Source organism: Phoca vitulina, unplaced genomic scaffold (assembly GCF_004348235.1).
Source record: "Phoca vitulina isolate PV1807 unplaced genomic scaffold, GSC_HSeal_1.0 scaffold1, whole genome shotgun sequence".
Taxonomy (NCBI): Eukaryota; Metazoa; Chordata; class Mammalia; order Carnivora; family Phocidae; genus Phoca; species Phoca vitulina.
In genome coordinates this window covers 35,264,216-35,276,521 of record NW_022589704.1, presented here as the reverse complement: position 1 = coordinate 35,276,521, position 12,306 = coordinate 35,264,216, and the positions used below count along the sequence as shown (strand labels likewise).

Below are 12,306 nucleotides of genomic sequence, written 5' to 3'. Positions count from 1 at the left end.
GAAAATGGAAGAAATCATCAGTGAGATAATTCAAGAGTTGTCTGGCACAGAGGAACAAGAGTGTCAAGGATTCAAAGGGCCTAACACATCTCCAGCATAATAAATGAAAACAGACCCATACAAAGGCACATTACAGAAATTTCAGAACACTAGGAACAAAGTGAAGATCTTACAAGCTTCCAGAGGGAAATGACAGATCACATACAAAGATTAGGACTCATAATGGCTTTAGAGGTTTCAATAGTAACATAAAAATAAGAATTCAATAATACAATGGCTTCAAAATAAAGGAATTATTATTTCTAACCTAGAATTTTATACCTAGCCAAACTAACAAGTGTGATGGTAGAATAATAGCATTTTCAGACATGAAAGGTCTCAAAAATATACTCCCCCCCCTTTTTAAAGGAAGCAAGTAGACAATATATTCCCCTAAAACAAGGACGTAAGCCAAGGGGGACAAAAAAGAGAAGATATGAGATTTAGAAACCAGTATATCCAACATGGAGAGAAGTGCAGGGAACATCCAGGATGATAGTTAAGGGAGATTCCATGATGACAGTTATCCTCAACAAACTGAGGGCAACCAGTACTAATTGGAACAGGTCAGAGAGGTCTAGAAGATGATTCTTTAAGAAGATGAAACTGATAGAACATTCAATGCAGGGAATGTTCTATCTAAATGCATGGAGAGATGCTATTATTAACAGACAGGTTGGAGTTAAACCATTGATCAGTATATTAAAAACTAAGTAAACAAACAATCAAAATTATAATGATCCATTCCAGCCAAAAGAAAAAGTTGTGCAGAAAGGGTAAAATAATAACAACATTCTAAATGTTTCATTGTGAATAATGTTTACATAGTTATAATAACGTAACCACTAAATATTTATCCAAATTTTGATATAACTGCATGGCAAAGAGGGAGAATTAGGAAGAGTGTGTAAAAAAAAAAAAAAAAAAAAAAAAAAGGAAGAGTGTGTGAGTGTGTGTATGTTGGGAGTCAGGGGTGGGTGGTGAAAGGAAGCTAAATTTTCACCTTCTGCAGGGAGAAGTCTATAGACAATGCCTAAAACCGAAAAACCAAGAAGCACCAATATGAGTTGATATTTAGATATCTGGAGTTGAATCCTAAATGATTAAGACAAGAGAGTTGAAAGCACTTGGCTCTGGGGAGAAGGAAATTAAACTGATAGGGAAAAGGGAGTTATGTAGGTACTTAGAGTTTTGGGAACAAACCCTGTGAAACAGTCAACTTTCAGCCACATGTGTGTATCATTTGGATAATAACAAAGAGGAAAAAGGAGGAAAGGAAGGAGGAAAGAGGACAGAGAGGTAAGGACACAGGGAGGAAGGGGAAAAAGGAGGAAAGAAAAAATTTTAAGAGACATAATACAGATAAAAATGAAAGATAGCCTAACAGATCAAATGTGGTTTTTATTGAAAAGGAAAACCAAAGTCCAAACATTTTTGGAAAAGTGTAAGCTTTAAATAAATACAGACTAGATCTCTGTGTCTCCTAGCTCTCAATTTTATATCTAATTGCCAAATAGCGGCATATAAAAAAATATTCATGCTCTTTCCCTCCAAATCCCCTTTTTTCCATCATTTGTAAATGATGACACTTTCATACCACTGCTTTGTTCCCACGCCCCCTCCCCCAACATCCTATGGGTTCTCTCCATTCTCTCCACTTTATTATCTAGGGCACCATCACCTTTCCAAACTGGTCTGCCTGCTTCCTGTCCATCCTCTAACAGGCAGGCAGAGCAAGCTTTCTAAAATTCAAAGCCATTCACACCACTCTCTTGCCTAAAACTCTTCTGTGGTTCTCACTGCCTTTAGGATAGGTTTAAACTCCTTAATCTGGCATATAGGACTTCATGCTCTGACCTCTAACTACCTCTGAAGCTTCATTTTTTGAACATGCTCAGGAATGCCTCTCATTCCACCCCATCTCTAAGTTCCAGCCTGCCACACTGAAGGCCTTTGCAGGTCCTCAAACCCAGGGTGCTCTCACATCTGAGCCCCCGCATTGCTGTGCCCTTTATCCTAAAAGTTCTTCAAAGAAAATTATATGTAAAAGTATGTGTAAGTGTTTGTGCCTATGTATGCATACATGCATAAAACTTGGAAATGATTTTGACATTATTTATAAGGCCCCCGGAACACCAATTTTGGACCCCACTTTAAGAACCCATTCCTTGGGCGCCTGGGTGGCTCAGATGGTTAGGCAGCTGCCTTCGGCTCGGGTCATGATCCCGGGGTCCTGGGATCGAGTCCTGCATCGGGCTCCCTGCTCCTTGGGGAGCTTGCTTCTCCCTCTGCCTCTGTCTCTCTCTCTGTGTGTCTCTCATGAATAAATAAATAAAATCTTAAAAAAAAAAAAAGAACCCATTCCTTAAGTTATAAGCAAGCTTACAGCTGCTATAAAAAAGTTCTGAAATACATCATTCAGAATATTTGCATATAAAGCATACATGAATTACACATATTAATATTAGCTATTTTTCATGTCACTGGAATATTCTCCACTGCCCTTCCTCCCAAAGAAAGTTGGTTAAATGATTATCCTAAAGTTGGTTTCCGTGAGAAGGGGTAACCCTAAGTGAAAACATCCCTTCACTGTTTTGAGAACAGTAAGATCCTAGAATTTGAATACTTCCACCTCATAAGAATGCCTGAGCATGCTGTTACAACAACAACAACAACAAAAAAAACTTAAAAAAATTGGATATTAGATGAACAGCTGTGTAGAAAGGGGAATGTAAAAATAAAAACTGCATGTTGCAGCATCAAAATAGTAACCATATACAGTATATGACTGTTTTTAATCAGATGAAGATTGAAGCTATTACATTTCAAATCAAATGTTATAAATTAGTTCAAGAATGCAGCTGAGCTCTCATTTAATTAGAAATGTCCATGTTTAAATCATGAGGTACAGTAGCTGCCAATGAAGCAAAAGGGCAAGGGAAGGGAGAAATCTGTGTCCAGACCCTCCGATTGTCAACTGTCTCCTACGCAGGATGAACATCTGGGGGTGGACTAGTCCTGATGTAATGAAGAACTTCATGTACTAGCTAATTTGAGATTTAATGTAATTGAACATAATTGTTTTGAAGACAATTAAAATCATTATTCTGGTCTGGACAATTCTGAACTCTTCATTTTTGTGTGAAACGTATTTTCCCCCATGCTGAATTTTAACCCTTTCTTGGATAAAAAGTATGGCAAATTTTGGGCCAGGATTTCCCTGGGAAATAATCTTTAAATTGTCAGCTCACATTAAAATGCAGCACAAGCAGTGAGGTGCTCCTCTGGAAACAAGTCTCTTTTCCTATGGCTAGTACTTGGTGTGGCTCAGCTTAGCCAGAGTCCAAATCTACATCCCAAATGTTAGACAATTCAGCATTAAATAAAAATGAGGCAACATCATACAGGGATTTCTGAGGTCATACAGAGAAGAATGCAATTATCCTAAGGCGGACTTCCCTCCAAAGGTTATGAGCCTCTGCATCTTGTAATTAACCACGGTGCAGCTAGACAGTCCAGGCAAAAGGTCTTTCTTTTCTCCCAATTTGCCTAATTCAAAAACACCTCAAGTGACATAGCTCAAATTTTCCAAATTAAATTCACCCCTGGGGCTGAAATCAAGCACGTGACAGTTCAGTTCCAAAGCAAATCTTAAAGAGAGTTGTGCATAGGGAAAGAAAAAAAAAACAGAGGAAAAAGGGGTAGGAGTTAACATTTAAGTGGTTTTTCAACCTCATCATTACCCCTGCTCAAGAAAATAGGACACAGATGGGCAAAACACACCATTGTTCTGCCCTGAAGAGTCTAAGGAACTCATTAGAAACTACTGTTTTTTCTCATGATCTGTGGTGAATCTGTAAGGGACAAAATGGTTGATTTGCCCCATCCCAGGGCATTTAGAGTTCCACAGTGTTGTCGGGTGGAAAGTGGAAAGATAGTCACAGAGACACAGTATGCATTGCAACCCATGAGAGCCTATTGTTGATGTAGTTCTTCAAGGTCAACTCTTACCAGGGAGTTGAGGAATGATTATATTATCACAAACTGTTCTGATTTGTGAAAAACGGTTTCCAATCAGGAATGACACACTACCCTCAACTTTCTCGTACTTCTGGCCACAGCTCCACACTCGTCCCGTGGGACACCAGAGAGAGGGTAAATGGGAAAGAGGTTCACTGCTCCCAGGCAAGAGTGGATCCCCTCTCGAACCTCCATAGTAATAGACTTAAAGGCCTCCAAGCTGGCAGCCATAAGAGAATTGCCTTAAAATGTGAAATTGTAAACAGCAATCACTAAACTTTCACTTGCATCTAAAGAAGCAGCTATAATTTTACTGTCCCACTTGTTTTTCTTTTGCAATCTGTATAGGAGGTTATTTTTAACCAAATAAAAAAAGAAAAAGATCCAACCATTTCCTTTCACCTCACCTCCCAATTGTCATAAAGTTTCACATTTCTGCCAGCAATTTTATTCCCAAAAGTGGAGGAATTATGCAATGTTCACCAGTCTTAAACAATTTCGTATTTTTTTTCAGTTGGTTACTTTAAATTTTTTCAATTTTATCAAATTAATCTGATAAAATTCCATGTTATTTTCAGAATGCTTTATGAATAATTACATTAAAATATACACACATACATTTTTCTGAAACATAAGTATTTGATTTTGCTCTTGTTCAGTAATTAGATTTTTCCATTGAATCATTAATCTAAGTACATGTTATGGACACCTATACTACTATGACTCTGAGTTTTCATTAGTGCAATATGGCCATTTTAGCAATAGAGATAAACAACAAAGAAGGAAATTTTACATCCTATGATTAACATTCAAGATAATCTGTCCTATGTTTGCTGGAAGTTATCAGTCCACTCTGCTCTCCAAACAAATAGGCCTTCTGAAAGAAGACACTCTGCTAAGTTGAAATCAGGTTTATTTGAAAATATCTTGAACCCTTTACTAAGCAATATTAAGATGATATAGGCTTTTCTTTAAACAATTATGATCCTTTCAATTCAAGTTGTCCTATTAAGCCTGACAACATCCCTATGAGACATGGAGTTCATTTCATTCCAACTCATGAACTAAAGATTTCAGGGTCCCAACTCAAAACACAACTGCTTAGTGTATTTCATTCCATGCCAACTTATCAGTGAAATCAAGGTTGATTTCAACACTATTACTTCACAGGTTAAAACTAGAAAAGGTTTCCTTAACCACATAAGATTTGGGATCATCATCTTCAGTGAAAGAATATTATTAAATCTTGGACCCCAAGGTTCATTTTAATAAAGAGGAAATGGGAAATGTTTGAGATACACATGATCAGAAGAATAATGAAATGACCTTTTGGGGTACACTCTCTTGAGTATTCAGATTTATATAGGAAATCAGTGGTTAAAGAGCATTCAGGTCTACCTGAAGCTTACCCTTCATCAAAAGACATATAGATAAACAAAGAAACTGAAATCTTACCTAATTCATTAATAGAAGCCGATATTGTAATGACTGATTTGATGTAGTCTTGATCAGAAAATGAAAATATATTGAGCATTGATGCTTCAGGTTATTTCTGCCCTGTAAAGAAAACACATACGTGCAAGAATTTTTTTTCTGTGATGAAATCTTAATAATTTATTTCTTCTGATACAATTAAACTTAGCTTGATAGAAAAATTCTGGGATTTGACCTCTGAAGTGACATTGACTAATCACGAAATTCACTAGTAATGTCTACTTCTTATCGCATTACTATATAACCAGATTATAGTTATAACTAGATCTGTTATCTAGTTAGAACAGTTCAGAGGCTCCATTCGGAGGCTAGCCTTTGGTGTTTATGACAGATCGTCTCTTGGACTTGCTACTGGGCTTGCCAAAGTTCTCTCAGCTCAGTCTAAGATGGTAGCCTCTTCTTTCAATCGCCAAATCACACACTCTAAATTCTGGTCCTTCTCAATCCCATCCTCTAGGCTTTGTCAATTTTTTCTTCCAAAACCCACAAATCAAACTGCCTGGATCAAAACCTGACATCTGGAAAAGCTAAGATAGGCCAATTAGTGCCTGAAGCACAGGTTCCTGGGATGTATGCACCTGTTAGAAACTGTTCTGTCTCCACCATCTCCTTTTCAGAGGCCACCAACAGTCTTCAGATGTTAACGACTTCCAGCTTTTGGTGGCTTGTGACTCATTTGAATGTGTAACCTGGAGGAGAAAGCTGCCATACACTTGTATGGCAGCCGCACATTACCCCAAAGTTATTTTTAAAGTTTACAAGCCTGGTTCAGCCTCCTTAAAAGTCCGCCTTAAGCCTACAAAAGCAAATTCAAAGTGAAGGACAAAAGTTTTCAGGCAGTAATTAAACCGTTAGCTATGCTATTATACCTTTGTCGCCCTGTCCCCTGGCAGCCTAACAATTAATCTTTTCAGAAGAGAGGAAAAATGAGTTACACACGGGAACTACAGAGCTTACAGCAGCCCTGCGCTATTAATTTTAATAACATGAAAAGATAAACATATGTCACTCACTCATAGCCAAATGAGCATCTACAGAGCCCTGCCCTGGTGTACATCTAAAATTTATAACTCAGGTTTCTTTACCTAAGACATTTTAGGCCATTTAAATATTTTCACATCGCTTAATCAGAAAAAATATGGGTATATAATTTTATTCCACTCATTTAAAAATAAATGCATTTAAAATATTTGTAAAACGACAGGTCATTTTCTTAGCTAGTGCCACCTTCTGTCATTTTTAAAACCATAAAAGATGAAGCAAGAACAAGATTATACAACCTCTTATTTTATGTATTTTTTCAACATACTCTCGCTCCCAGAAGAAAAGAGATGATTTTATTTTTTCATCCTAAATCTTCTTCTGAAAAGCTTTTATTCTCAGTTTCATATGATACAATTGAATCAAATGCTAAAAGAATGAAACACTCTCTCCTGCAATTTCTTAAGCATGCATCTAGAAAAAAAAATTACTGCTGGCAGGAGGAACTGTCAGTATGAATCTCAGCAGAAGTAAATTGTTTGGTATTTGTAATGGAGTATAATAGCTATAATTCCACTTGAGTTGCTGCCACTAATAAGCTGATAAAAACTGTGAGTTGAGACCCAGGTGTCCATCAGTCTATGGCTTCCACAAATGTCCCTGCACATTCACTTAATCACAGAGACAGGTAACCCAATCCCTTTAGAAGTACTGTGTCTGACAATGAGGGGCCCAAGCTGGCTCTTCCCACAAAGAGAATGCAAAAGCACAGCTGCATACTGACTCCAGAGGAGTTTTCTTATCAGCAATTACCAGGAATTTTCTTAGACGTTTCCAGCTCCTGCAAAGTTGTAAGACAGTAACTTAAATGTGCTCACCATTAGAAATGGGCTAGGTGAAAACACTTCTTTCTCATGAAAAGTAGTCACCAAATCAAAAATGACTCAGAAATTAAAATATACTGTCTCACATGCTTCAGGATTGTGACCCTAATGCTCACCTGTTGCCAAAAAGTTGATTTAATAACAAAGCATTTCTACTTAAATGATTAGAAGTCCGAATACACTGTGTTTTGTGTGTGAAGGCAAAAACAACTGGAATCCAGAACTGTGTGTCATCACATGAACATTTTAATAAGAGTAAAATAAAGAGTAATATCTCTCATTGGAAATACTGGCTCAGGGAGTAAAGAGGCTTGAGGTCCAGTCTTCTGATTTGCTGAGTGATCTTACACACATCACTTAAATGCAATTGCCTACAAGTTTTTATATGGAGAAAATGGAGTAGAAATAATAATGTTGTAATGAAAGCATGGGCTTTGTTGGCAGGAGGGCTTTGAAAAGTAGCTGGTATTTGGCAAGTTTATTTTTTATTTAACCTGTTGAATAAAAAGCATAATGTACAATTATGCTCATTCTATTAATGATCAAATAAATGGCCCATGCAGGAAACATTAAACCTTTATGTAAACATATCGTCCTCAGGAGCCTGAACTCCTGAAGAATGCTCATCTCACACACTCACTCTCCAATGTGAATAGGTGCACTGCTGAGCTTACGCAGGCTTTTGGAAAGAGCACATGTGCACATATGAGTAACTGTTCTATCTCAGTATCCCGGAGTCCTGCAGAAGCTGTAACAGCCCCAGAACAAGGAGGAAAGTCTTAGAAGAAGGAAGAGTGTTCTATAGCACTGTCTGCAGAATAAAAAAACTACTGTACTCATACATATTCGCTTCAATTGTGTATTGTTCCTACCATTTTTTTCATGAAGAGATGCTTGTGCTATGTTCTCAACAATGTATTTTCTTCTGGCTTCTGAAATATTTAGTAAACAAGCAGCCAAATGGAGCCCCATGGAAGAAGACATGGTGATTTTTCTAGAATAGGAGAAAAATTATTGTTCATTTTGGTCTCTATGGCTCATTCATATTTTCATGTTCATTAACCATAAAAAAAATACAGTTTTTGGAAACCAGACAGTCGTAATATGAACACTTCACTATTTTATTCCTGGAGAACACCTAAAGGAAAAAATCCTCAGATTGAGTCAACCAAGAAACCATGTGTATGCGGTCATGCACATATGAACCTACAAACATAGTAACAATACTAGAAAATATAGGGCAAGTTACTCAGCCTGAATTGTCACACAAATGAAAATATTTGTTAAAGTATTTTATTCCCTTTTAAACACCATTTTCCTTAGATTATCCCCATTTTCAAGGTCTGTACTACTTAACAAATAAGCTTAATCCTCTTGTTAAATGAGACTTACTAGGGAAATGTAGAAAAGGGAAATGAAGAAAATTCTTATAAAAACTACTTTTCTGGCAAAAAGGAAAGTTATCTCTATGCGCCATGCTATAGACAATATGTGAACAAATAAAAAGGACTCATTTGGGTGCTGTAAGATACCAGGTTTTTAGACAACTATTTGACTAAATTCCTCTCATACTTTAATCCCCAAAGTTCCTTTATGAGTTTAAAATCTTTTCACAGGACTCTCTTCCTTGAACTAAATCTGACATATATTCTATAATGAATCAATAATGCCAAAAACGTGACTGATGCCCTTTTGTTGAAAGTGGATTAATTACAAAATAATTCCCCTTTTCAAGATCAGGCCATATTTTGGTCTCTTTTAAATATAACTAAATATGGCCCTCACGAATTCATTCAACAAATTATTTCATAAGGGTTATCTTGTATCAGGCAATGTTCTCAGGGTGAGGAATACCGCGGTGAATGCTGTCCAAGTTTGAGACAAACGTTAAGCTTATGAGTTTAAGCTAAACTGTGCTCTGGTGCAAATAACAGTGCAGTCGATGCATAAATGCTCTGGCTTCTGTTCACTAGGATTTTCACTGGCCTAATCGTCCTAACCTAGAGGGAATGCAGGGCTCCGTGGCTAGTTTAGGTTTGTAAGCAACTTTTCATATCGTGACCATCATCTCATGACTGAAAATTAATTAAAATATGGCCATTAGGCTTTTGTAGACATTAATAACACCGTTGTAATAAAGCAGCTCAGACCTCTCTCGTTTCTGTGTAAACAAAAAATTGCTTTACACAAGGGGTGTGGGCGTCTTCTGGCTTTCATTTGTTTTCAGTGTGTTTATGTAGCTTAATTGTCTCATCAGGCACTTTCCCAACATAATTATGCTTTTTAACAAATGGTGTTTATGGCAACCCCTAACAGTGCAAAAGAAAGGATTAGTTTCATCCTCTCATTCCACATTTTGATTCCCTGTGGACAGTTAAATCACACAAAGATGGTGTTAGAAAAATCTACCTTCACAGCAAAAGCTGAAATTAGCGGCCACCAGGCTCTTGGAGAGCAGTCAGGCTTGTTAGCAAAAAGGGTAAGTGTTTCCCTGCCTCTTCCACTTACAAAGTAACCCAGAGCAACCTCGCAAACACTCAGTGGTTTGGAAGAATGCGCTCCTAGTCCGCCCATCCCTCCAATCACAATCCGATTACTTCCGGCCATAAACTAAAAAACTGCCTCCCCATGGGGAAGAACCAGCAGGGCCAGCGCCCAGTGGAGCAGTTCGCGCCAGTTCCGCCAGATCACCTGCCTACCGGCGCACGCACCACCGTTCGCGCTTTTAGGGCCGCAAAAAGGCTCGCCGAGGGGGCGGTAGCGCGTGCTGAGGTGGGAACCCGCCGCTGGGACGCCCTGCGTGGCCCCGCCCCGGTTCCGGTGTGGAGTGGCTCAGGGCCACGTGAGCAGAAGGCTAACCCGAGGGACTCGGCGCGGGCCTCAGGGCAGTCTCCCGCTGCCCTGCGAGGCCCGCCGGGAGCAGCGTCTGCGAGCCGCGGGGCCCGGGAGCGAAGGACGGTCGCGGCGAGGCCGCCCGGGATCGGCTCTCGAGCCATCGCCGGCGCTCGCGGATGCATCGGGGAGGAAACCGAGCTGCGCGCGTGGAGGGGCGGCGGGGTAGGGGTAGGACGGCGCGGAGCCGGGGTCGCCGCAGCGGCGCGCAGCTTCCGCCGCCGGCCCCGCCCCCCTGACGCCCCGCTCGCGCTCCAGCCCGCCGCGCGCCGCCCCGAGCGCGCTCCGCGAGTCACTGCCTGACCGCTCCGCGCTCCCCGCGCTGCCCGCGCTCCCCGCAGCCCGGCGGCCCCGAAAGCTTAACGTTCTGCTTGGAATTGCCTTTTCGCCCCCCCTCCTTTAGCTTGGGATTCTCCACAGTTGTCTCTTGTAAATGAATGACTTTTTAAAAGGGCATTAGAATCTAATGATGAGGTCATTACCCATTAATCATACACCCAGCAGGGGGCTCTTTGGCGCACACGCAGACGCACCCTGCTGGTAAAGTCTCTCCTGAGAAATAATGCCCGCAAGCGCTTGTGAGTAGGAGCTGGACCCACCCTAGGACAAAGCTGTACTAGCACCTGCCCGTTTACTCAAAAGTTACGAGCGGTATGAACCAAGCATTAAGCATTTCCCTTTTTTCTAGGCCAGTGAACCTTGAGAACACATTTCTCCTACAAAAACCTGTTTTTTTAAAATATATATATAGCAAGGATTAAATGTCACCATTTTGATCCAATTTCGTTCCTGAAGTGAAATAATCACTAAATAACTACTTTGACAGAATAAATTAATTTTTAAATCTATTTTTTTATTTTCTAATTATACTTTTTAAACACAGATTTGAGGAAATTAACATTTATGTGGACATTTGGTTTCTAGCCTAATGTGGCATAAAAATAAGTAACATAATGAGTGTTAAAAAAAATCAGGTTCATGATGCTTCTCACATCATCATCATTGTACTTAGATGTCACAACAGTATTATGTGCGATTGTGTCAGATCCAGCCTTCTCCATCTCGGAGTGTTGGCAGGTAGGAGGGTTGTTGGCAAGAGGAGGGGTGTTAACCTCAGGATCCTGGATTCATTCCAAGGCTGGTAATTACATTCTGCCAGCCAAAATTCATCCCATAATTTTAATTGGATAAATCCTTTCTGGCCTAAGCTACTGCTATGCCTGTCAAACTGTTGCCACATTTCACCCCAGAGGTGTCTGTGTTTTAGTTGCAAGAATCAGTCCCTTTGAGGTTGGCTTATCAATTTAAATCCTCAAAGTGCTTTGGGATCCTATGGAATTAAATATATATTTAGGTATTTTTTCTACTGAATCTGCAATAGAAATGCATAAAATATACACCCATGTTAATGCCTAAAAACCAATACCCATCTAATGTCAGCAAATAATTTCAAAATAATTTAACTAGACTGATGTCCCTAACTTTCTCTTCTCTCCTTTTGAGAGCTTTTACTGACCATAGCATTAGCTTCCAGTTAACAAAAAGTACTGCAGTGTCCAACATTTCCTTCCAAGGAGGACAATGGAACTGAAGGCCCTGTATCTCACCATTCCAAACAATCCCATGATGAGACCACTCGCTACAATGGAAGACATAGTAACAGTACATCTAGTCTTATCTGTCTCTCCAGAGAAAACAGTGTGACACCTAGGGGCTCAGGGTTCTAGCTGTAACAACTGCTAGTCCTCTCTGTGAGAAAGTCTTTCCCTTTACAGAGCTGCTGGGGTTAAGATAACATTTCTGAAAACATCAACACCCAGCAGTTACTCAGTAAACCTTAACCCCTTTCTCCACTCTACTGAGGTCAGACAGAAATGAGAGAAGGCAGGGTCTCAGCATTCTTTGTGGAGAGGGCAGCATCTGCCCCTGCCTCAGAACTGTAAGCATGTCTTTTTGGAAAAGACAAGGAAACGGACCCAAGCAAGTCTGATGAAAA

The 12,306-nt window shown here is 39.7% G+C and overlaps 1 protein-coding gene across 1 annotated transcript in view; it reads right to left on the bottom strand.

Annotated features, from left to right (window-relative positions):
* Nucleotides 1–10,467, bottom strand: part of FTCDNL1 (formiminotransferase cyclodeaminase N-terminal like) — a 143,415-nt gene extending 132,948 nt beyond the window's left edge. Inside the window, 3 exon segments of the mRNA XM_032416292.1 lie at nt 5,515–5,616; nt 8,291–8,412; nt 10,278–10,467. Coding sequence (XP_032272183.1) covers nt 5,515–5,616; nt 8,291–8,412; nt 10,278–10,435 — 382 coding nt within the window. The 5' untranslated portion in view covers nt 10,436–10,467.
* Between the last annotated feature and the right edge of the window lie 1,839 nt (nt 10,468–12,306).